The 26,837-nt window shown below is 36.0% G+C and overlaps 1 protein-coding gene across 4 annotated transcripts in view; it reads right to left on the bottom strand.

Annotated features, from left to right (window-relative positions):
• The window catches only part of Tafa1 (TAFA chemokine like family member 1), a 491,640-nt gene that overhangs the window by 87,615 nt on the left and 377,188 nt on the right, over positions 1–26,837 (bottom strand). For 2 of the 4 annotated variants that reach the window (XM_063260220.1, XM_013156285.3), the window contains one exon: positions 9,327–9,467. In XM_063260220.1, the coding sequence (XP_063116290.1) occupies positions 9,327–9,467 (141 nt within the window). The remainder of the gene's footprint in view (positions 1–9,326; positions 9,468–26,837) is intronic. The other 2 variants (XM_063260221.1, XM_063260222.1) reach the window with 1 other exon arrangement.

Here is a 26,837-nt window from a genome sequence, read left to right as displayed (position 1 = left end):
ATCTCAAGGTAGTGTACTCACTGCATGAGATTTCCTTTGTATGGCCACTTAACACATTTAGGAGCCCAGAATCCTTCTCCTTTGAATTTATGACCCTTCTGTGGGTCACCTATGCAAGTGTGAGACTGAAGAGCCTGAGGATGTTGGTGATTGGACTGTCAGAGAATCAATGTGCTATACACTATCTACCATTAGTGAGTGATATTAATTGGAAAGTAACCAAAGGGGCAAAACCAGAGTATGCTGAGTTGCCATGTATACAGCTGTTGGCTAGAGATTGTAAGGGTCACTCTACAGGTGAAGATGCTTCTCTCAGGTCCTAGGGACAAGCAGCTTTTGCTTCAGAACATATTCCTTCTATGCATATGGACCTTCTTTCCTCCCCTCACGAAGATCCCAGAAGTCTGAGATAGGGTAGGAAAAAACCCAGTTCTTCACTTATATATCTGAGTCTCTGAATTGATATTTTGAACTTATGTGCCAAACGTTGGGGTCTCTGTTCTCTGGCTAATGGATAATTAACTTCTAGTTTGGAGTGAGGGTAGGCTCTCAGAAATCCAAAGAACTTGAGAAGATGGGAAAACATATCATTAATTTTTTTTCAAAAAAATTCATACATTTAAATTTCTACGCAGGTCACAGAAGGAAATACACATTTTACTACTTCATTAGATGAAGTTGTCACAAATGTCTACATAGAAATATACCAATATCTTCAGCATCTTCAAATACTGTTGCATAAGAACAAGGCTATAAATTTTCCTAGAACTTTGAAATAGTTCACAAACCATGCTTGTTTTCATGTGGATGACATATTAATAATACAGTACCCTGAAATCTTGCTTTATTTAGGCTGGGGCCATTAGAGAGATGAGGAACTGACTCATTAGATTTAGAACAACATTTTAACCTCTTTCTGCAAAAATGGAATTGATTAAAAGTGCTATTATATCAGAGAAGATCAGATCTGTAAAAATAATCTGAAGTCTATGGAGATAAATGAGAAATAATGACTTTGGGAAATTTCTTTACTGGTGAATTTAGGATTATGTGCAATCAAAATTATGCCAGCTGGATAACTGACAGGGATTTGGCATGTCCTGTACCATGACCATCCTCAGCCCCTTCACACATGTATTGGTTCACCCACTACATGCCATGACAGATATTTGTGCAGAGAATTTGTATCTCCCAATTGCCCAAATGATTTAAATTTAAATTTATATCAAATTTAAACATTTGATATATTTAGACCCTTGTATGTGCACTAATTATAATTTCACATATAGTTTTCCATTAGAAATGAGATCAGAACTCTTAGGTTTGCTAGATGATATCTAGGTTTGTGAACGTGACACTGTTGAGAAAATTCAGGGAATTAAATATCCAAGAACTGTTGCTAAAAAAAGATCACTCAAAAATTATAATGTATGTAATTTATATTGTTTCCCAAATATTCAATTTCATTACAAAATTTCTCAGTTTTTATCTCCCCCTTTGGTGAGCTGAATGTACAATGGTGGTGAACTAATGGGGTTGATAAACTGTTAGTCACTGAGTACAATTTAGATCCCATGATTTCAATGCAACTTGTCCCTCCTTCCTGGTTAAGATTGGCTTTTGTTGAATTTTTTCATGAAACATTGCATTTCAATGTTTAATTTACATTTTTTCATTTGAATGATGTTAAATATTTTTCCATGTTTACCAACTATTATTATTTTCTTAGTGAACTATTTAAGATATTGCCTTGTGCTAAAAACCAAACACTTGATAATTCTATTATCATATAATATGATATTATTTTGATTTATGAAATTTTATTTATGTGTCTCTACAGGCCTGTGTATGTCTAGATATTTTCTGTGAGGGTAGGCAGGAATCTGATAAGGATGTTTCCTTCAGGCAACTAATATATGAGAGGGTTGGAAGTTGAAGATGCCGACATATTTTGCTGTTATTCTTTATTTGCTGAGTTTTGTATGCATACATATCTTCGATGAAAACTTTTGTTGACAATAATTGTGTATGTTTATGGAGTGCAATGTAATGTTTCACTGTATATTTACAATGTGGAATATATACATTTATTTTTATTTATACAGATTATAGTATATTATACTAACGAGTACATTTTTTTTTAAAAAAAGGTTAATTTGCTTATTAATTTGAGAGAAATGAGAAATTACTATGTGAGCTAAGTGCTGTGTATTTTCACTGTCTTTAGAAATCAGGGAGGTAGGACCCATATGCCAGAGCACTGTTTGATAATAGGAGATAGTACTGCACGTAAGCATCTGGATGTCCCATCTAAAGGCAGGCAAATTCACATTTTCCAGTCTGCTAACCTAGGGAATAGATTTGAGGTTGGTTTTTGTCTGTGGGCTATCAGCTGGAAACTGCTGCTCTGTGAGGGGGAGAAAAGAGGAGGAAGACACCATTAGAGCGAAAGAACACATAACAACGGGATTTCTACTGTTTTCATTATGAAAAGGAATAGATACAGAAACAGACCTTCTACTAGATAGTATCAGAAGTCTTTTCTGCTCCTCTACATCTTTCTTCCCGTCTGTCTTATAGATCCTTCACAAACATGGATCCTTCACAAGCCTGGTCAGATTTTTGTGCCAAGCCAAGGACGAAATGCCATTTCAAAAAAAGAATTTACATATAATTAAAATTATGCCTGAAAAATCACTATTTTGTTAATGCTGCTATAGAAGACTCATTTCTAATAAGAATAGTCTCCTTCCATAAATGTTACATTTCCTTGCTCAGGAAGCCAGCTGAGCCAAGTATCCTGTCTATTAAGCAAGCTAGAGTCTGTTTTGAAGAAATAAAGCAACTTTTAAAGACAGGACGGAAGGCGCTATAGACCACTTTTGTTGGTATGTGTCCTTATCTGCCACTGCAATTAATTACCGTGCTACTCCACTGTGCAGCAATGACAAGTAATAAATGGCAGAACCAAAACAGGTCATCTCCTCTATCCGTGAAAATACCTGATAGATGTGAATAAAAACAAGGACTCAAACTTTTTCATAATGCGTTTATTTTGGAAGCTCTCTAGATGATTTCCAAACTGCAACTGAGCCATGTCAGAGAGATATTATAAATCACATTACTACTGGGATCACTTGTGCATAGTTTGCCCAGCAGGTCTTAGGAAAAGCCCTGGGCAACGGGCATGAAAACTATCAGCTGGACTCCTAAGCCCTAAAAGCCGTTCCTGGAAAACAAAAATAAAACTAAAAACAAAACATTCTATGTATTTCACACCTTCATGACCTTAAGTAAAAATAGTTGAGAAATACTATAAGTTCTATGAGTTACTTGTTTTGCAGAAATTTTCAGAGCCTTTGATATACTATCAAATTTTGATAGGCAAAGAAGGGCTATTTCTTATATAAAACTCAAATTTTCTGTGCAAAACTGTGGCTTAAATCCAAATTTCATTTGATTTTCAGAACTTTGCCTTTACCATGGCTATCTCTAGGAACTATGATAATCCAGAATAATTGATTACCTCCTTTCCAAAGGATTAATCCCGAGAAAGCTTTTGCAGAGATTTTTATTCTGGAATCGTATACAGCTAAATTTAGAAAAATTAAAACTAGATCCATCAAGTAAGTTGCACTTTCTTAATTGTAATAAACCATGAGGCTGAATGCAAACAGTTTGTTGGAAAAATAAATTGAGTGACTTTACGGATAGATGCGTAGATGCTCCTTTTAAGCGCCCAGCTGACTATTTTTCACTGTTCGTTTGCTCTTTGCCTCTCCTCCCTCCTCTGTGTGTTTCCTCCTCCCACTGCCTGTCTCCGCTCACTGTCTGTCTTCCTAGATAAGACTCTTTGTGTAACTCTTTTTCTCTGCTTCTATAGGCCGAAGTACAATGAGCCAGCAGCAAAATGCCCTGTTATAATATAGAGTTTTCAAAAAATGATGATGAATGTGATACTTTCATTATATTAATAGTTTTTGAGAACTGAAATTTTAATTGCCTTGACAGACCTGTAAGCTCACTTCTTTATACTCTTCACTGGATGACCCAGTGTAAGAAGGCAAGAATACCAAGGAGACATTGCTAGTAATCTGTCACTGAAATGGTCATCACTGACCCAGAAAGAGAAAGAAAACCTATGAACTTACTGGGTAGATTTTTACTAATTAGTGTGAGGATAAAATCCATAATGCACTGAAGGTTTCTCCCACTGACCAAGAAGTGATATTTTTCCACATATCTGTCCAAGATAAAAACAGATATAAATTACAGAAAATAAATTTGAAATAGAGAAAACTGCAGGAAAATGGCACTATAAAGCTGACGTTTTAGGCTCATCCATCCTGCTGTCATGCCTTGAACACTAAAATCCCAACCTTTCTAGAAAACTGAAAGCATTGTTTACTAAAATGCTTCTAATTACTCTATGACAATAACCTTAGAAAGCTCAAGCAATCCCCTCTATGACATAGGAAGGGAGAAGGCAGGTAACGCTCAAAATACTAGATGCTTCTTCAAGGATGTGGTTGGATTTTTCTTCCCAGCTCACCCAGATATTTTGCATCTTACAAGAAAACATTTGGAATTTAAAGTGTGTTTATGCCAGATGCTCATTTGCTTGTACTTGATAAATGGGGAGCCCTGGACTTTCATAGCCTATGCTAACCTTCTGACTACCATTCTTGACTACATGATTTTGAGTCAGTTATCAAATCTGTTTGTGCCTCAGTTTCCAGATAAATATAAAGATTTATTAATTTTATTTATTCTTTTAAAGAACCAATTTTTATTTGATATAATGAATATAAATAATAAGAATATATAATATATAAATAATAGAGAAAATGGATAGATATTATTCTTATAAGTATTTACTTGGTTTTTAACTTTCAGTCCTGAAAAGTAATTGGAGTCAATTAAAAATGCACATTATATTTTCAATTTCAGGGAGCTAAATCTGCTTATAGAATAAATAATAATTAGAAGGTAAAAACATTTCTGTTAGAAGAGTGCTAGGTGCAGGTACAGGGTAGATTTATTTTTATAAATATTTATAAATGGCTTTCAGAATTTAAGTTACTGAATATATGTTTTGTTGTTTTAAGTTATCAGGTAATAGAATGTCATTTTAAAAATAAATGGCCACTAAAATTTTTCTAAATATTTTTATACTAAGATTTTTAAGCCCCTAACTTTTGTCCCATTTTACATTATGTGGGTATGAGATTTTGAACATTAGAGATATTCAATACATTTTTTAAAATCATAACTATTATGCTTTTGAAATCACTGCAGAACTCAACTCCTAGAATTTTGGAGAAAACAACTAGTATTTGGAATATTTAACAATGGAAATTCAGGTGAAAAGCTGAATAATTTTAAGACAATAGAATAAATGCATGCATGCACTATCAACTGCTATCATGTACAGAGGCTAGTATCTTTTTTGTAGGGAATTATAAGGAAATACACGAAAGAATATAATTGTGACCAAATAGAAGATCAGTTAAATGAATGGTAGTGTATTTATCCTGGAAATCCTATGAAACTCTTAATAATAATTTTAAGAATATTTATTAACTTAGGAAATATTTTATCACACATTGACACACACCATCAATAAATCAGTACTACAACATTTTAGTTCAATAAAACACCTATAATGTAAGTTTGGTCTTTCATGGCAGCCTAACACTAGAAGAACGTATAACATGTTATCATGCAACACAACAATAATTTCTAAGCAGCATTGTCATGCATTAATTTAATGTATGGATATACTTTCATATTTTTAAAAATTCTCATAAAGAATATCAATTGGGGAAGATAACTTCTAGCACTAGTGATATCCAGCATAATTAATTGGAAACAATTCCATAAAAAGATGATAACTAAGATATCACTGTGTTGAATTGTATGAAGCTAAACTGCAAAACAATGCCTCTCTGTAGAATTATCTATACTTACTGATAAGATAATAAACTCAGTGAGCATTGGAGATAGATATTGTGCAAGACACATTATATACATGATTTTCTTATTCCTCACAACAGTCTTATTAAGTAGAAATAATTTTTATTCTCATTTTACAGATGATGAAACTGAGTTTAGGAAGCAAATGTGCCTTGTCCAAGGACATTTTATTAATTCAGATAGTTGAGAGTCTTTTACAATGTATCTAATTTTTCAGCCCATGATTTTAATAGCTATGTTGAAATTGTTAATTTATCCGCATACTTTAAATTTATTTTTCACATAGTGATCTATGAAAAAAAACCCTAATTTTAATCATAGCAATGTGTAGACATGCTCAGACATGACAAAATACTACAGAACTTTGGAAGAATGTTCTGTTGTCAGAAACAGCATGAGACTGATAAATACTGTTTATTGGCTTTTGTTTGGAAGTAAGAGACCATAATTTTCTTATTTGAATAAAGTACATCAATGGGTACAGAACTTCGAAAACCAAATAAACTTGCTCTAGAATTGAAATATTTCTGTTGCATGTAGTTTAACTTCTATAAATTTAGACCCAAATACCATTTCCTCTTTGCCAGCACTGACAATGCATTGCTGTCTGTGTCTTGAATCCAAAACCTAAAGGCAATCCTGTTTCTAGATCATTAGAGATAAAAATGAACTGGAAACACATGGAGATTTATAGTTAACAGCCTCAGTGCTTTCTTTGGCAAAGAGCAAGAGAAACCATCCTAGTTTTATGTGTCATAATGTTTTTTGGCTTCTAGGGCCAGGACTACTCCTGCAAGAGAGTAAAATAGCTTTTCTAGTCCAGCTGCCTCCCTTCCCTGACTTAGTGGTGCCTCACGGGGTGACTGTAATGCAGAACAATCAATAATCTTCATGAAATTTTCTCAGCCTCCACAGTTTATATCTGAGTTAAATAATGCTTTGTGGAGATGGTAGGTGGCTGTCCTGAATGTTGTAGGAAGTTAAGCAGCATTTCCCATTTGATGAGTGAAAAATGTTTAGATTCCAAATGTCTCCAGATGTCACCAAATGATACCCGGGAAAAACTGCCTCAGTGGAGAACACCAGTTCATCATATATTCCCAAACTTGGCTTTTCATTCACCTTTAAAAATAGCTTGACCTTCCTATGCAACAGAATGGACAGCTGTGCCTGCCATGTGAGTTCGTCCTTTTGGCTATGGTTGACTGGGTAAGGTTTGACATGTTAAACCAAGCTGAGCCAATGACATTCCATCTTCTCAGAAAATGTATTTATGACACAGTAACTGAATCAAATATATCTTGGACTTGAAGTTACACTATCATGCCAAGTGAGATGAAAGCCATGTCATGGAGATAAAAGCTTTATACTTGTCTTTAACTGACAAGAACAAAGAAAAATCTGTCCCATGGACAGAGAAAATGAGATGACAGCTGCCTAAAGAAATTTAATAACACATGAAGTTTGGTTGAATTTCTCATAATTGATTCACTAGGATTTCTCTGTTTTCTTAAAGTAACGGCTACTTTATTTGCTCTAACTTGAATGTAATTCTCTTTCTAAACATCTTGGTTCATAATGAAAATACATAACACAAGCCAATCTAGAAAATGTACTTCCCTAAGTAAGCTTCCTTTCTATGTCTAGAAGAAGGAGAATGGTGACTATTCTTGGCCAAGAGCCTCAGGTTCTAAGTCCTGCTCTATGACACTATGCAAATGAATAATTTCTCTGAGTTCTGATTTCCTCATTGAAAACTTGAAGATCAATCATACCCCCTCCTAAATGGAGAGAGAGAGAATTTTAGTTCCTTTGAGCCATGAGCTACTTCACTTTTGATACTGGTATATAAAACTGCCTTAAATGTGGTGGGTAAGACTTGATAATAAAGTTCATCACCCTGGGTTCAAGAGATAGGTGATCTTTGACTTGCAAACCATGGGAGCAAAAGGATGCCATTTAATTAACCCTTCTTATTCTCAGTTTGTTTACATCTGACACAAGAGGGAAAGTATGTCTTTTGCTGATAGCTGGCCTCTAGTGTAATCCTTGATGATACCGTCTGCTGATCATCAAGTACTGGCACTCTATTCCCACACTAAATAGGGTGGATTGCTGTAGCCAATACCATGTTATACAAATGATGAAGTGTAATTTCTGAGGCTGGAAATATAGGATATTTTGCACTTTCTGTACTTGTTTTCTTGAACTATCCACTCTGAAGGAAGCCAGGTAACATTTTAAGAATATCAAACTCCTCTGGAGAAGTTCATATGGCGAAGAATACAGGCCACCTCCCAATATCTATACAAATGAGCCATCCTGAAATTATTGTCCAGCACCAGCCAGACCTTTGGGTTGATTTTAACTGTCTGAGAGATCTCAAGTCAGAGTCTTCTAGCTAAACTAGATTTTTGATCCACAAAAGCTGTGAGATAACATTTGCTGGTGAGTTGCTATACAGAAGTAGATAACGGATATATTGTTTTGTAGGATTTTTTTTTACAGGATTAGATAAAAATAATGTGTGAGAAATAGTCAGCACACAGCTTGGAACGCTGTGTACTCAAAGCACCCAGAGTGGTGCCTGCCACATAATGAAAGCTCATTAAATACCTTTTTGTTTGTTTGTTTGTTTGTTTTTTATCGGTACCGGGGATCGAACTCATGACCACCTGCTTGCAAGGCAGGTGCTTATGCCACTGAGCTAAATCCCCAGCCCCTCATTAAATACCATTTGAATGAACGTGAAGTATTGTTATCTTTACTATTGCCATCATCATTCTGTATAGCTTCAATCGAAAATCACTGCCCAGTGAGAACTTTCAAATTTTTGACTCAAAAATTTCTTTTTCTCTAGAAAGTGTTGAAATAGATATATTTGAAAGCTAAAAAGGTTAGATGTTGATTCCATTTTGTGCTGATATACAAGAATATCTATGACATGGTAACTTGTATAAACAGAAACTTGTTGGAATGTAGTTCTAGGGCCTGCCAAGTTCCAGATCAAACAAGGATTCAACACCTACTGAGGGTCATCTAGTCGCATCATCTTGAAAGAAGGCCCAGATGCAAGAGAGGTGAACTCAGCCTTCTTTATGGCATTGATCTCATTCATGGGGATGGAGTCCTCATGGCTCAACTGCTTCCCAACATTGCCACCATGGCACATTAATTTTAATGAGTTCTAAAGCATTCATTCAAATCTACCACTTTAGAAACAAGTATCTGAAGTCTTTGCTGAAGGTTGGCATGTGTAACCTTCCAGTACTCTGGATATACCTGAACCATATTTAGTTTGAACAAGAAAACAAGGGATGAATCATGAACACGTAAAGCCAGCTACTCACCATCAACACAGGAAGGCCGATTTCTGGTCGTTCCAGCGACTTTCCCAGGTAGACAGGAGCACTTCACTGTCTGTGACCGCTCCTCTATGCGATTCTTGTTACAACATCTGTGTGCCGCTATCACTTCACATGTCCCTCCTTCTGGCAAGACAGAAAGAGAAGGGACACTGGTTAGAAAGAATGCAATGGGCATTGAGGCCTATGAAAGTATGTGTGGAGCTCTTGGGAAAAATGATGGAGATTAGACAAATAGTTTCCAGGAAGTATAATTGTTAAGGAGCTCACTTGTGTAGGCATAATCTTGAAGAAGACAAACATTACTGTGCTATTCTTCTAAAGCAGCAGAGGACACCAGTGGACAGTCCAAAAGATGCAACTGCCCCAGGCTGAATGAATCAAGAAGCAAAAAAGCAGAGTATGCCTGCTACTAGAGCACCACAGGAAGATACTACCTGATCTAACTGTAGTATTTTGAAAGCTTTTACTGTGATAACTTTGCCTTGAAAATTCTCTGAACTACACTATCAACAACTGAAACCCAAGTGATACAGACCCTGCAATGCCAATCAAAATGCCTAAAAACCAGTTCTCCTTTCTACTGTCTGTCCATTCCTAACACAGCTGATATGATAATCTAAGCAGAAGTTATTTGCCAGGTGAAAATCACACCCACAAATTAAAGAAAGAGCTATTACAGAAAATGCGACTGGGCTTTAAATATCATCTCCAATCGTGGGCCAGAGTGTATGTCCTTAAGTAAGCTGTCATGGCTCCTTCACACACTCATCAACTCTTATTGGCAGGCCCTATTGTGAACTATGAAGGTGAGCTGCTGAGTTAGGGTCCAGGCTGAAAAGCATTCAGATAGAGATTTCTGATCTGAAGAAAATCTGCTTGGCCAGGTCTCCAGGGATACAAAAGACAGCCTCATGTGGCCAGAAACCAGGAATGAACTTTCTAACATCAAGCTTTGAATTCAGAGAGAATGGTTTTCATTTGATCAGAATGGGGCCCATAATATTTAGGATTCTTGGCATTTAGAGTCAGTTGGCAGAAACACAGGAAGCATGTGTTAAATGGTCACTATGTACAAGTTATTGTGTTATAAACTGTAAGGGATGCATCTGCCATTCGTATACATAGAGGTGCAGGTGGAGATTCAGAAAAATCTGGGAGGAAGGTAAGGAGCAAAGAAGAACAGAAAACTTAAACTATAGGTAGCCTCATCCCATTGCTAGAGAACTTGCAATAAGCTCTGTGCTCTCCATGCAGAGGGAGTAGGTGTAATTTTGTTGTGTCTTCTCAACAATATTTGGCAGGTTTGGGATAATTTTTATTGTGGTGGCAGCAGGTGGTAACTTGTGAGTATAGAGCAGGGACAATATTGAACATCCAATAATACTAAGCAAATCTTACCAGCAAAGAAGGATCTAGCTCAAAATGTCAAAAACATTGAGACTTAAAAATTATGGTCTCTTATGAGAACATGCTCTAGTCTCTGATTTCAAGTAGACTAATTCTATCTCTCAATCTGACAGAAGAGTTTGACTTTCAAACTCGCCTGGTTTACTTTGAATCCCAGCTTCTTTATTTACTGAAAGCCTTACTTTCTTCATCTGTAAAATGGGACTAATAATGGTACCTGTAGCATAAGGCTGTAGCATAGGAATGTATACATGTGCAGAGTCATACCAAGCTGACACATGATGAAGGGTCTCTTACATGCTACCTATGATAGCTATGTCAGGTCACGGCAAGTATTTCTTTATGGATGCCAGTAAAGAACTTGACAAATATGATTCCTCCTGAAACACTCTCACCTACCTCCAATCCTTCTGATTCCTTCACTCTAACACACACACACACACACACACACACACACACACACACACACACAAATTTGTCCTGTTATCTCCCTCCTGAGCTCAAGATAAAGGTCAGTTTCTTAGAGCATGTCCTCTCCCTCCTAATTTCTTTCATTCTGTCAGCTCTGATATATTTCCTTATATTTAGCTGATCATGTCCATGCCCCTAGTCAATCTGTAAATTTGCTCTCAGGGTCACAGGCATGGCAGGTCTCACAGCCTTACTAACTATCAACCTCCACTAGAGGAGCTCCATAATGCTTGGCAGAATTACTAGATGAAGTAACTAAAACGAAGACCACCAGGCATGCCCCAAGTGTTGTGGACATATGTGAAGTGGTAGACCCCTGCTTTCTGAAGAATGAAGATAGTGTCTTAGTTTATGAGTCAAAAAATGCGGCTTCAGCAGATATTTTCAGACATTTCACCATTGTGAGAGTCTGCAACATTTAAAAAACTTTTCTATTTTTGAATAAATTTAGAATTTAAGAAAACGTGTGAAAATTGTACTGAGGATCCCCTAATATGCCATACTCCATTATTTCCTATTTTCTTTTAACATTAAAATATTTAGTACAGTATATCTGTTATAATTGGATTCATGCTTATTCATTAGTATGAACTATATTCTAGGCTTTTGTCAACCTTCTTTAGTTGTATCTTTTTCTGTTCTAGGATCCCATCAAGAACACCACACTACACTCAGTTGTCTTATCTTCTTTGGCTACTTTTGGGTGTGGAGCTCAAACTTTCCTTGCTTTTTGATGACTTTTAAAGTTTAGGGGAATACTGATCAAGTATTCTGTAAAAATGCCTTCCAACTGGAATTAGTTTGATTCTTTTTCCATGAATAAACTGAGGTTATGTGACTGAAAAAAGACCACTGAGGAAGAAAATGCCATTTTCATCACATAATATCAAAGGCACAGCATCAATGAGGTTTACCCCTGTTGATGTTGATCTTAGTCACTTGGCTGGCTTAGTAGTTGCTCAATTTCTTCACTATGAGGCTATTTTTCTACTGTCTTTTTCCACAGTATACTTTTCAGAAGAAAGTTACCCTATGCAGCCCAAATTTAGGGAGTGAGAAGTTATGCTCCATCTCTTCCAGACTGTAGTAGCTCTTAAAATTACTTAGAGTTCTTCTGGATGAGAAATTTTTCTTATTCTCATCTTTTTACTCATTCAATCATTTATCAATGTCAGTATGATTTTGTGGATATTTATGTTATACTTTACATTATAATCCAAAACCATGTTAATGTTGTTTATCAAAATTACACTATAATCATTGTGGGTTGTTTTTGTTTTAGTTCCAAGTACTTCCTTAATTTCTGGCCTTCCAAGATGTTCCAGAATCATTTTATTATGCATTTTTGTCCTAATCTAGAATTAGTTTTTCTCTGCAGAGATGGTCAGCAAGTTGAAAAAGATATACCAGAATGGATGGAACTGAGGATTTTTGCACACATGAGAAAGAATTAAATTGGAGAGCATTTTCTTTCTCTGGGGGTAAAACTCATGATTGCAAGAAGGCCTGAATAAGGATTTCAGAGTTAAAGACTGGCATGACTTGGTTCTTGCCATGGGCCATCATGCTAGCAGGTGTGCATAAGTAGGGTTTGGAGAAGTGGAAGGTAACAAATCAGAAGAAACAAAAAGCCATTGCAAAATACTGACCAGGAAGTAGGAAGGCTTGGACTTGGATTGTGAGAGAATACTTTATTATGTCCACACACACAACACTGGGATTAGAGTTGATGGGACAAGGCAAATCACATATTCCACTCTAACCCAGATGCCCGCAGTCAAGTTTTTTTAGCTTTTCATTGTCAGCTGCAACTGCCTTTGGTCAAATCAGTAATTGCTAGTTCTGTGCTTCATGAAAATATCACTAATTTTAAAGTCACCACTTGACTTTATACAAAACTAGAGTAACCTTTATGATTGAAAAAAGCACAAGGCATGTGAAAGTTCTTGTGATGTGTTTTGATTTACAGTCAAGCAATGACACCTATCACAGATCACCTGAGTTCTCTTAGTGCACTAAGACACATGGACACCACGATGGCCACTGGGGTACTGAAGCCCAATCCTGAAGCATAAGCCACACGAACATTTTTGTGTTATTCTCTGAGCCTACTTCCATTTATTGAACTCTCATTTAGGTGCTGGGCAGTATGCCTGGTACTTTACCTACATCAATTACAAATGTCCCAGTAACTTTATAAGCTGTTGCCTTCACTTGTAGATAAAAAGCAGAGGCACAGAGACATTGAGTAACTCCCAGGTCACACAAGTATATCTCTGTTCTATTAGAGTCCAGAACTCATGGTTTCTCATTTTGTCACAAGTAGTCAATCCAATAAGGATTTTTTAATCAATTGATTTAATCAATTGATTTTTAATCAATAAGATTAAAAATTTATAAAAAGAAGTCTATTGATATGTTGCTTAGGAATGGTTATCAAAACTAAGCATCCAAGTTGCCTCTTTTCCCATCATAGTGTCTCTGATCTCATCTGTTACCCCTTTTTAATTCCTGTTTCCTCCAGGCACACTGGTCATCTTGCTGGCTATTGCTCCAACATGCCAGACACATTCCCTTCCTAGGCTCTTGTATTACCAGGACAGTCTGGCTCCAAGCAGACTTCTAGTTCACTCTCTTTAATTCTTCATCTTTGTTTAAATGCATTTTCATCAGAGGCATAGGTGATCATTCTATTTAAGTAAATTACAAGTTCTTCAGATGACACTAAACAGTTTACTTTGATCTACATATACTTCTCTACCTTTCCAGTGCACTTACTTCTTTAAAATGCTGCATGTAATTTACTTATTTACTACGCTTATTCTATGTGTGCTCCATATTGGAATGTAAACTCCTCAAGGACAGGAGGAGTTTCATATAATTCCTATTGCTTTATATCTTAAAGGATGTCCTTCCATATTATCAGGATTTAAAAAGGCTTTTAACAGACATTTCATTTAATTTTCAATACTGATTAAAGACAGAGATAGGAATGCTATTATTCTCCACATTTTCTAGTAAGGATGCACACTTACAACAAATGCATAGCCATATCGTTAATGCTGATAATAGTATTAAAGCATTTATTACATTTTCCCATGTGCCTAACCCCATAATAGATATAAATCATAGACTCATTTTATTTTATTTTTGTTAGTACATGTTTATAGTACATAGCATTTACATTGCTTGTGTGGCATTGGTACATGAACACATTTTAGTTCCTTTTTCATCCCTTTTCCCTTCTCCCTCCATCCATCTTTTGATTTCCTTCACCTTTGACTAAAAGCCTATTATCTGTCATCAATTTTGGTCTTTATAATTTTGGTTTCTCACATAAGAGAAACTATGTGTTATGTAAGCTTAGGTGTCCCATTTATTTCACTTAACATTATGGTCTCAAGATGCATCCATTTGTTTTACAAGTCAGTTTATCTTTATGGTAGAGTAGTACTCAATTGTGGGAACAACACATTTTATTTATCCATTTATCTGTTCATGGACACACAGGATGCTTCCAAGATTTAGCTATTATGAATTGTGACACAAAATATCCAACACTTAAAGAAGGAAAGGTTTATTTTGGCTCATAGTTTTTAGAGGTTTCAATCTATAATTGGCTGGCTCCAAGACAGATGATATCACAGAACTGCAGATGATATCACAGCATTGCGGAAGAGAAAAATCAGTTCATGGTGTACAGGGTGAGGGGAGAAGGCAGCAAAAGCAGCAACTAGTGAAGTAGCAGCAGCCACAGCAGTGGCGGCAGCAGCCTGCCCCTCCTTTGCACCCCTTCCAAGTCATCTACCCACTTTGGGTGATGCCACTCACACCCAGACTACGCCTTCCCAATATCCACACCCAGTACTATACCAAATCAATCAGTGGGCTAATTTAGTAATCACACACCTTTTATCCCAGAATAACACATCCTAGATCCAGTCACCTCTGAAAAGCCCCTGTGATTGCAGGAAGCTTTCGAAGGAACATCTAGTACAATTGTTGCACCAGTTGCATTACTATTGCCAACGTAAAAAGATTCTTTTGTTCTTGCGGCCTTGTCAGCATTTGTTATTATTTGATTTCTTGGTGATGGCCATTCTTGCTGGGGTAAGATGGCATGTCAAAGTTGTTTCCATTTGCATTTCTCTAATGGCTGGAAATTTGAGCATTTCTTCATGTATTTATTGACCATCTTCTGTGAGATGTCCATTTCACTTTCCTATTTTTTGATTGGGTCTTTTATTTTGCAGGGATTAATATTTTTAGCTCTTTATATAGTCTAGATATTAGCCCGGCACAATGAGATTCTGATTATATACATTTTACAGAAGCAACACCTGAGATCAACAGTGACTTATAGATATGATCAAAACGGAATATTTCAATGAAAATTGTTACAATTGTTACAACTCATATTCCTATTACTCTCCTACAAAAAGCTCCCCTTCACTTCAAATCACTCATCCCATTGTTCGTCTCATTTTATGAAGCAGTTTATACTTCATGTTTCTGGGAATTTCTGCTGAATAAAAACATTATGGTGTACATTCATCCATCCACCTTTTTCACTAGATGTGATACCATATGATTTCTGGTTAATGCTCAAAATCAAAATGACCACAAAAAGTAAATGACTTGAATCTATTCAGGACATCAGAATAGTCACAGTAATGTAACTAAAGACACTCACAAGAAAAGGACTTCTAGAACTTCTTCAGAGAGCAGCAAAAATGATGTGGTAAGTGTGTTCAAAGTGAGAGGGAGATTACTGGCAATATGTCTTTTACTGTAAAGAATTAAAATAGTTTAACATTCACTGTACTTTTGATGACACCTTGTTAAAAACCTGTCTACATTTTATCTCCCAAGTTCCTGGCAACATATGGAGCAGATTCCAGACCCTCTGACCCCATACACATTGTTTTTTACCCATCCTGCCCTGGTAAAACATGCTACCATTTTTACAGAACAGGGAGGAGGAGCCCTGGAACTGGAAATTGATAAGTGATCCATTTTTATTAAAGCTTTGTATATAACAATATCCATGACCCTAGGCAATATTTCCTTGGAGTCACAGATGATAGATTTGAAAACAGGAATACAGGAAGGTTTTGCTTTAAATAAAAGGCTCATTTGGTTTTGAAAAATTGAACTATGGTTTCAATTACATCTCTTGCTTGGGTACACTGATTCACAGTCTACATACAAGGGGGGACCTCCCAGGCCCCAGCATTTAGAAGATCTTTTTGGCTCATGAAAGTAACACCTATTAATTCCAAAATGTTTACGTTTTGAATGAGCTAGCCACTGTCAACCAGAGCAATGTAATTTTTCTATCTATCCTGTGACCATGGAACCTTGGTCCCCTGGGTTCTGTTGACAAAGTGAAATATTTCCTTGACAGGGTAAGTCGCATTGATATGTGCAATCCTTTGTTCTCAGGTTAGGCTTTGTGGGACTCTATGGGTTACTTGAGGGGCCTCAGTTACCGATGGAAGAAAATACACTGATATTCTAGCTATTTATTTTTAACACACAGTATAGTTGTTTGTTCTTCAAAGTAATTCTGCTAGAAAAAGTAAAAACAACTGCACTTATCTGACTATCAGCTCTATAAATCTACTATTAAATTACAAGCATTTGATTCATGGATAAGGCATGAAATGTAACTGAAAGGTTAAATGCCTTTGGCATGGTACAGAAACTTAGAAAACATAGTCTCCCCCCAACTGTTTCTGTAATTTTTACCACTTAGCACATCTGGAATCATTTACTTTAGTCCATTTAAGATTAAGTGAGAACTTGGTCGAATTTAGTGAAAAAAAATCTTGGATTTCTACTTTCATTACTTGGGAGAATTTCAAATTACTTGCTAGAACTGACTACAATTACTTATTTACTATTATACTTATCAGCTGGCTTCTTGGAAAAGGGGAATGGAAACCAAAAGCTGCCCCAAATAATAAGGAAGAGTTAGGTTTACAATAATGCTTTCTCGAAACTAGCAATATGTACCTTTAACCTATTTTATTTGTATTTTAAAGATTACTTAGTAAGCTATCCTTTCAAACCTAAGCAACTATCTTTGAAAATCATAGCAGTAATATTAGCCAGACAATACACTGTAGATGTCTTCTTTGGTACCAATGACAATCCATCCTAAATTTTATCTCAGTCTATGTCAAAATGATTTTAAGATGATCTATGCCTTCTCAAATCAAAGCTGTTTAAGTGCTATAAAAATTGAGCTTCCTTTTTTTGCTTATGGATTATCTGGAAAATGGATGCTTCTGGATTTCACCCAGCATCTATATATTTAGCAAATAAGATAGATGAGTTAATCTATAACTAATGGTACTGTGGCAGGAATAACACCAATGTGAATATTTCTGTTGTTATCACTTCATAAAGATACACATCTAAGATAACACATCAATAAGAAATTAGCCTTATATTCTAAGCCTAGCTCTATACAGTACTCCCCCCACCATTTTTTCTGATTAGGATGTAAATCAAGTAGTTACTTGGCTAATGTGGGGCACTTTGAAAACCTGTGCTAGTTGTGTATCAACTGCCCAGTTCTCTCTCTACAACAAGTCTCCAAAACAGTCCCCTTACCTCTCTTTCCTCTTACTCAAGATCATCCAGGTGGAAGGGAAAGTTCTAGGAAGGAAGCCTGGCAGGGCACCTGTCTGGTTTCCATCTTACTCTTTCTTTTGGGTTTGTCAGAGAGCTGAGTACATTATCAAACCTACTTCAAATAGGAAAAGTAGGTTTCCAATACCCACAAAAGAGAAAAAAGACAGCATTTCAAAATTATTTCTGGCAGCAGCAACTTTTGCTGAGGTGGAGAAGTTAAAAAATGCCAAGCCTAGTGTGCTCCTGGCAATGATCCCTCCTTCCCAGCTCCATGCATCACTGTCTTACCCTATACAAGTGCAGAAGCACGAGGAAGATGAATTGCTATGGATAATGTTTCCTTTAAAAAGACTTCCCTCTGTTGACATTTATGTGTCTTGATGGAAAAAGAAGGATGAGGTTAAGAAGGACTGTCAGGGAGAGGCTAAAAACTGAAGGTTGGCATCAGAAACCAGAGTTCTTCCCCAGACTGAATATGCAATAAAAATAGCTTATACAAACCAGTTGGATCATTCTGGGCCACAAACTGGGTCACATATTTAGAATGGGCACCTGTGGGAAGTTGCTAGTATCTAGTCCTTCTCCTCTGCAAAAGAATTAGACTTTTTCAGTATATATTTTGGTGTTGAGTTCATGTCCAAGACTAAACATAGACAAGCAATTAAAAGTTATCACAACAGCAGGTTTTCTGGGAAAGAAGAAACTATGCTAGGGGAGTTCATATGTTGAAACAGAGATAATTGCCTTGAAATAAAACCAAAGAGAATATAAGTTTGAACTCCATATTTAGAGTGCATATGTACTTGGGATGTGTGTGTGTGTGTGTGTGTGTGTGTGTGTGTGTGTGTGTGGATGTGTATCCCTATACACATCGTTAAGGTCTTTCTGTGATCTTCCTGAGCCATCCTACAAATTATATTCTATTGCTATCTGATTTTTCACCTCACACAATCCTTCCATAATGTGAAATCACAATTGCACGATTCAGTATTTTTAAATACTGTCTCACATTTTCTAAAAAAATGGAAAAAAGTGCAACTTTTCTGCTTCACTATTGTACCTGTAGTACTAACTTTGGGATGTGGTACATGGTTGGTCTATAAATATTTATTGAATGAACATTTTTATTCATAGATTAACTTTTGACTCTTGTGATGGTCAAAAATTGTCAAGCTGATTGTGTCAATTTGATAGGCTTGGCATCAGTTAGGAGACTGGTAAAAGAGACTCCTGGGTGTGTCTAGAGACATGACCTGTGATTCTATATCTGGTCTCTTACTCCTTTCCCTTTGGCACTTTTCCTGCTGTATTTCCTGAATGGCCACCAACTACATATTTTTTTATTATAATGTATCTACTTTGAAGCCAGCCCACCATGGTCTGAATATCCTAAATCATGAGCCAATTTAAACCTTTTCTCCTTTAAATTACAAATGTCCAAGATAAAAGAAAGCTAATGAATACAACTCTTGCTTCATGTCCTCTTGGAAAATTAACTTTGTGTTTACAGCTTGACTTCTAAGTGCAGTTTTTGACTCATTTCCTAGTCACCTTGTTTGCCTAGCCCCTCGAGCATCATAACTACCACATCTTGGTTATTTCTTTATCTCTAGTGCTTGCAATAATATCAGAAACTTACATATCCAATAACTAAGTGATTACATAACTGCATGATGGAAAGAAAAAAGCAGAAAAAGGAAGAATAGATAGAATACAAAAAGAGAAAGACAAAAGAACAATAGGAGAAGAAAGATTGAATATAAATTATTCCTCTTTGTGGAACTTTTCCTGAGTATTAATTATGTGTTCTCTTTTGAGGATGAGACTGAATGATAAATATATCTCATGCAAAGAGGTGACCTTCCAATGCACCATCCAGAAAAATTAACTTAGAACATTGGTTTTTGGTGAACTCAAAGTATATGAAAGGAAAGCTATGCATTCCAATTGAAGTAACTGATAAAAGAAATAGCAATTAAAATAGCCATAAGAAAACAATCCATATTAAATAGTCAAGAAAGGATCTATGTTTATCATTAAGCACAAATTTTGGAGGAAGTAAAGGGATAAAAGACAAATTAAGGAATGTAAAAAGTGGCCTGGATATTGGGGTTTTTATGTTGTCACTTTATTGCAAGTGGTTCCTTACTTTAAAAGTTGTAATATGTAAGAAAAAGCAAGATTTTGTTACACTTCGTTTTTATAGAACTTCTTAATCAAGACCTTAAAAATAACTCTCTTGGAATGTATTGTAGCAGATGTCAGAAATGCATATTTAAGACTGTGTTAAAAATGCTTTATTGACCCAATGGACTGGAAAGAATCTCTAAGCGTCTTTGTCTGTAAATCACTGACAAGATAGACACTAATGGATCTTTAAGCATGTTTTGGTTGAGCAGGGAAAATGGCTGCTTGATTTGTTTTTGCTTGAGATTAAATAAATAAGCACTCTCTTCCAGGGCTTTGGGGTATGAAGAAATAGACAAATGTGAAAAAGGAGAAGAATTCTGGACAGGAAAGCCAAGTTTGAGGCAATATACCACAATAGGCAACAGCACAAATTCAAGAAGCTGGCTGCTAAGATTCAAGTACTGGATCTCATTATTTCCTATTATTTTTCATCCTACACTTCAGTTTTTCATCTTTAAAATGTAGGTTTTATTAGCTGTATAGGGTTATTCTGAAGATGAGACGTTATGAAAGCTAAAAAAATAGAGAATAAGATAATTTGATAATGCTTCAGGGTAGACATTACAAATCTCTGATATTACTAACAGTGTTGGAATTATCATCTTTGATTAAATCTGAATTATTGGTGGAAAAAAATCCTCTTATTTCTTTCCCCCTTTTCACCAACATGGACTATTCCTCACAACCATCTTTTCATTTTTATCTCAAGCATGTGGCCTGGTTAACTACAGTTAGATGTTGATATTCACCAGAAATAAGACTGCTAAAATTAAGGTGATGTCACAGTCAACTCTCATCCATTAGGTGTCTCCTTTATTTTTTTAAAGAAGTTATTAGCATATACACTGAATATATAGAAATTCCCCTGCAGAAATCAAATTTTAATAAGTGCTTACCAACATGGAAATCAATTTTACTCAAAGACACACAAATAAGAGTATAAGAAAAACATCTTCAATTTTTTTGTTTTTCAAAAGTATACTACCATGTTTCCATTTGAACAAGGAGGACTCAGCACTAGCGATGGAAATCTAAGTAATGGGTTGGACATCAAATTACTTGTTTTAAGGTGAGAGTAGAATATAACAATATCCCTATTCTCTGGCTCCAAATATGATTATCTCACTTATACTTCTCTTCAATATACTGCCAATAAAAGAAATTTTAGAACTGACTTATTGCCAGGCAAGAAAGACACTGAAAGTCTAGGTAGCTGTGAAAACCACTAGGGAAAAAAACAAACAAACAAACAAACAAAAAACTTCTACTTCCTAGTGTGGTGTTTACTCTAGAAATCCTTGTATGTCTCTGGAAACAATTACAGCACCAGTGATCTAAGATAAGTAGGCTGCATTCCACTACTGTGATTAGAACACATTTGAAATGAAATGAGGCTTAGAAAATAGCCTTGACTGCTGTTCCACTCTAAAGGGCGACACTTTCAGCCTAAATCTTTGCAAGATCTTCCTTAGCCTTATACTTAAATGAAGCTTATTGGTCCAGCTAAAGCAATGGTTGGTCAGGCTTTTCTTCTTCATTGTCAAAAGATAGGTATCATGTAGAAACAATTTCTAGAACAAAGATTGGTGACTCTATTTTATGTAGTCAACTTATTCTGGCTATATTAATTTTTTTTTAAAATTATGTGAAATGCTGACATGAGAGGTTGAATATATTAATATTTAAATGGTAGTTCAAATCATCAAGTGTCATTTGGATTACTACCAATATGTGATTGAAAGTAATTTGTAATGTCTAAGCCTAGGTCCCTCATAAGTAAATTCCTATCATTAAAAGATGTGAGCATTTTAGATTATATATGAAAAGTAATTAATACACCAAGCAGCACACAGGAGGATTATTAAAAATAGACATGATTCTTATAATGATTAATATAAAAAATTAGATCCAACTTCAAAGACATCACTGCTGTTATAGAACATCTGACATGAGCTTTGATGGAGGGAATAGAATTAAGAAATGGAAAGGCACATTTATCTTTCCTGTTCTAGTAGCCTCCTGTCCAGGGCACAAGTGTCCAAACTACTCATGCAGTGGTAGACATCTAATGTGCTCTTTGTGTTGCATTCTTATGTCACATTTGCAAGTCATCATTTTTGTTCTTTATTTCTTTATGACATGTATTTAATGGTGTCTTGATGTGAATACAGGCTTAGGAGAAGCTCAACAACTATTACGGACTTTTCACATCTGGAAAGCATGATAAATGTTAAAAGAAACATGGAAAGTGATTATACACAAATATCTTTGGGAAGCATAAAAGTGCAGCCAACAAAATAAAGAAAACAGTGTAATTGCACCAAATCTATTACCATAACTACTTTATGATTTACTTTCCACCCCCCAGCTAAATGGAAAACATGCCTGTAGGAGAACGTGCCTGAAATGGTTTGGGTACAAAAATAAGGTTAGAACAAAATTTGAGATGACAGGGGAAAAGCAACTACAAAATACTGATGCCACAAAGAGTCATTCTCAGTTTAGGGCTAGATACCCATTGGCGAGTCCTCTTGCTGAGTTACAAAGTTGATCTTAATTGCAAGCCCTTTTTGTAGTACCCATAGGGAAAACACAAATTCAAAGGCATTGTGTTTTAGTTTTATTTATGGGAGTGATAGCCAGGAAACTCCTAAGTGAATTATTAAACATTTTGGAAATCTGTAATACAAACACTAACATTAATATTTTTCGCATGTCTGCTAAATTCTAAAATAAGGGTTTTTTGAAGAAGTGTGGTCCCTACAGTATTAATGGCTGAGATTTTTCAAGTTTCAGTGTCCATGTATGGTAGGATGGAGAAGAGCATAGTGTTTGGAATTAGATTTTAGAACCAGTTCACTAGGTTTCAATACTGCATCCATTCTTTATTAACCTCAGAAAGATCATTTATATTTCTCATATTAGTTTTCCCACCTGTAAGGTGTAGAAAACATTAGACCTGTACGAGATTTATTGTGAGGTTAAAAGTGTGAACACAGGCAAGGAACTTAGAATGATGGAGAAAGATAAAAATAAGGTAAATACTTGCTGTTGCTATTATTATTACTATTATTTTAGCCATTAGTGCCGCATGCCTGTTTCTCTTCTCTGCAGTGTAAGGTAATTCGTAACCTCATTTTGAGGGGAAGAGTTATGATGTGACTGTGGCTAGTCAACTAATGCTAATGGAATTGACATATTACCACCAGACTAAGACGTGCATGCCTGTTTGAGACCCTCCACGAGTCTTTTCCTGCTGGTGTGGTGGCCAGCAATATTTTAGATCAGAAGTCAGCAAACTTTTTCTAGAAATATCCAGCTTGTAAATATTTGCAGCTTTGTGTGCTATTAGGAGAAGCTACAAAGATTTGCTGTTGTATCTTGAAAGTAGTTATAAACAATACATAAACAAATGAGTATCACTGATGTCAATAAAATTTTCTTATGGAAATGGAAAATTGAATTTCATGTAATTTCAATATGTCATAAATAATCCCTTTTGAATTTTTCCAGATATTTACAATGCAAAGGCCACTTAAAGCTTTTGAACCATGTAGATCTGATGGTAAGCCCAATTTTGCCTAAAGGTCTTCATTTGTTATTTCAGACGATGGTTTCTCCGGAGTTCCTGTCCCTAGATAGCCCTTATAAACACAGAAACACTGCTGACTCACAGTAGATATGATGTATGGTCAATGAAAACACCTTTGATGTTTTAAGTCAGCGAGACATGGAGGTTGCTCATTGCTGCAATAGTCTGACCGGTGTACTCTATTACATTGTAAAATGATGAGAGGTGCTTTCTGACTTTAATAGTGCTTAAGTAGCTTCAAAAATATATTTAATTAAAATTTTTATGATGGGTTACAAACATCTCCAAGGTTTTGGCTAGTAAAATAGTGTCTTTCAAATCTTTGCCTTCTACGAATAACTTGAACTAGATATTTGGCTGAGAGGCAATAGTAAAAGTGTATATTTATTTTGTGAGATTGTGCTTCACATCCAAAGCCAGAAAATGCACATTTTAAGGGAAAAGAAGGCAAACAGAAACTCTGATTTGTGTCACACATCGTATAAGTCATTAACTATGACTCAGGTAGAAAAACTTACTACTTCTCTTTTTGACAGTGATGACGATTTAATAGTATTTGACTCCAGCAAGTTGCATACAGCATCCAGAGGCATTGAAAGAGGCTGTTTATCAAGATGACAAACAAGTTTTATTTCCATCCTTGGCTGCATGGATGTGATAGGAAGTCTAAGACCATCTGAATTCACTTATCCTGGCCACCAGGCAATTGCTGAGCTATTGGGGACCACTTGTACTTGAGATGAGCTTCCTTTAATGGAACCTTTCTGAGCAGGTCAGCAGAAATAGAAGCATATCTGCATGAGTACATGCTCATGAGGACACTCAGTGTGGACTTGGGGTCAGACGGAAGAATGTTAGGAGTTTTGCTTTGTGTAAATCCAATGTGCAATAATTTCAAACTATAGAAGAGCTAGTTTTGCTTTCTGGGTGGGGTAAGTACTTTAAAGTAAGTAGGTTGGTGACCAGACACAATGTACTCTCAAGTGCCATCCCCTCGGGGAAACCTTCCTTAGCCTTCTGATTAGGTCAGCTACACTCTTGTCCCACTCATTTGAGACTTTCAGGTGAGCATGAACTACATATCAGTGTATTTATTGCTACAACTTTATATGTGTTTATGAATTTTATAATCACCGTTTCCTCTAAGAAGGAAAAAACCTGAAAAGGTAGTAGACATGTCTGTATTCATTGATCATGTTATCTTACATTCCCACCACAATACCTGACTATGGGAATCACTATTGCCAACTTAAGATAGTGTTCTTTGGTATTCACATATAGTTGGTTCCATAATTCCCAAGAATACTAAGATATGTAGATGCTTAAGTCCTTTGTATAACATGCTTATCCTCCTGTATATCATGAATCATATCTAGATTACTTATAATGCTAATGTAATGTAAATGCCATGTAAATAGTAGTTATACTGTATTGTTTAGGAAATATGATAAGAAAGAAAGTCTGTTCATATTCTGTATGGATGCATTTTTAACATATTTTTGGTCCCAATTTGGTAGACTCTATGGATGCAGAACCCATAAATACAGAAAGCTGACTGTATATCCTCACTATTTTTCCATATGACTAGAACACTCATATGCTAGGTACTCAAAAGTACTTTTATGTGCTTCTCAAAGCTATGGATGAATACTTGAGAATTGTTATCAATGGGATAACATAAAAGTCTACTAAGGCCATCAGAAAGACTATTTTTGACACAGTCACTGCCCCTTACTATGTTCCACTTTTGCTTCTCACTCCCTGAAATTCAGGCTGGCTGACTGGAGCTAAAATAGCAATTTCTGTCAATGAGAGAAAGAAATTCAAAGAAAAAGGCCAAGAAAATTACAGGTTTTAACCTTGACAGGGCTGGACTACTGAGCAATACCAACAACCTTCTACTTATAAATATTTTATGGCATGGGAAGAAACAAATTACCTCTTCATTTATTTAACCCAATACTCCACTTGGAGTTCCTATTAAGTATAAGTACAATCTTGACACACTGGCATATGTTAGATAAAGGAAATGAAGGAAGGGTGTGGGTTTGGAGATCTAGTCAGAGAATCAGGACAGAGAGAATGAAGTCCTTTATTTCAACACGGAAAGTAATAAATGTCTTGCAAGTATAGAAAGCATTGCTGGGGATTCTAAGGAATCACGTGGCACTACTTTCATAGTAATGCATCACTGAAGACCTGCTGGACTAGAAGTATTCAACCTATGTCCTTGAAAGCCCATCAAACATGATGATTTCAGTGATGACAGAGATGGATATTTTAGATAGGAAGTAAGTTAGGCAAATGTCCAACAATGAGCTTGTCAGTCTCCAAATGAGATTATATTATATTGCAAATATGATACATTGTTACTTTCATGATTATTCATTTATAGCTATATCAGTTTGTGTCTTTAATCATTTTTTCATTGCTGGACAAAATGCCCAACACCTAAAACTTAAGGAAATCTTTATTTGGGTCATAGCTTTAGAAATTTCAGTCTACAGTTGGCTGGCTGCAAAGCAAAACTGGCGTGGTGAAAAGGGACTGAACAAAGAAAAACTTCTGATGTTATAGTTAACAGGAAGAAGTGCACAAATGGAGATGCCAGGGAGCGAAATATGCCCTGTCAGGTCAGACCCCTACCTACCTGCCTCCAAGCAGCACATTTAGCTACGGATCATCAGTGGATTAATGAACTGATGAGTATAGTGCTCCCATGATTCAGTCAACATACAAAACTGAACCTCTGAACCTGAGTCTTGGGATCACATTCCAGATCTAAGCCATCTTGCAAATACGTATCACACAAACTCTCCATTGCTGACAATGACAAGGTGAGCTGTGATCCTTTGCACATACTTACATATGACAAGAAACTACAGATAGTGTTTAAGAGCCTTTGTCAACCCTGGCCAAGAGCCAGGAAAAAAGAAGAATATAAGTCACATATTCACAAGGAGAAGAATTCTAACAACTATGAGAAGAAGCTTGGATGTGGTACTATATTTCTGCAAGTGGGCATATGAGACCACAGCCTGAGCCCACACCTGTACTACAGCTTGAGGATATGACAAGCAGAGAACTTCTCTAAGTCATGCCCAGACTTGACCCAGAGGCACTATGAGCTGACAAATATGTATTCTTTTTAGCTACTAGGTTTGTGGTAATTTGTTATGTAGATAACCAAA

Source organism: Cavia porcellus, unplaced genomic scaffold, assembly GCF_034190915.1.
Source record: "Cavia porcellus strain 051 isolate PalLab524CR breed Dunkin Hartley unplaced genomic scaffold, mCavPor4.1 scaffold_13, whole genome shotgun sequence".
In the NCBI taxonomy this organism is placed as follows: domain Eukaryota; kingdom Metazoa; phylum Chordata; class Mammalia; order Rodentia; family Caviidae; genus Cavia; species Cavia porcellus.
The sequence above is the reverse complement of the archived record's forward strand: the minus strand, read 5'-3'. Positions and strand labels throughout refer to the sequence as shown.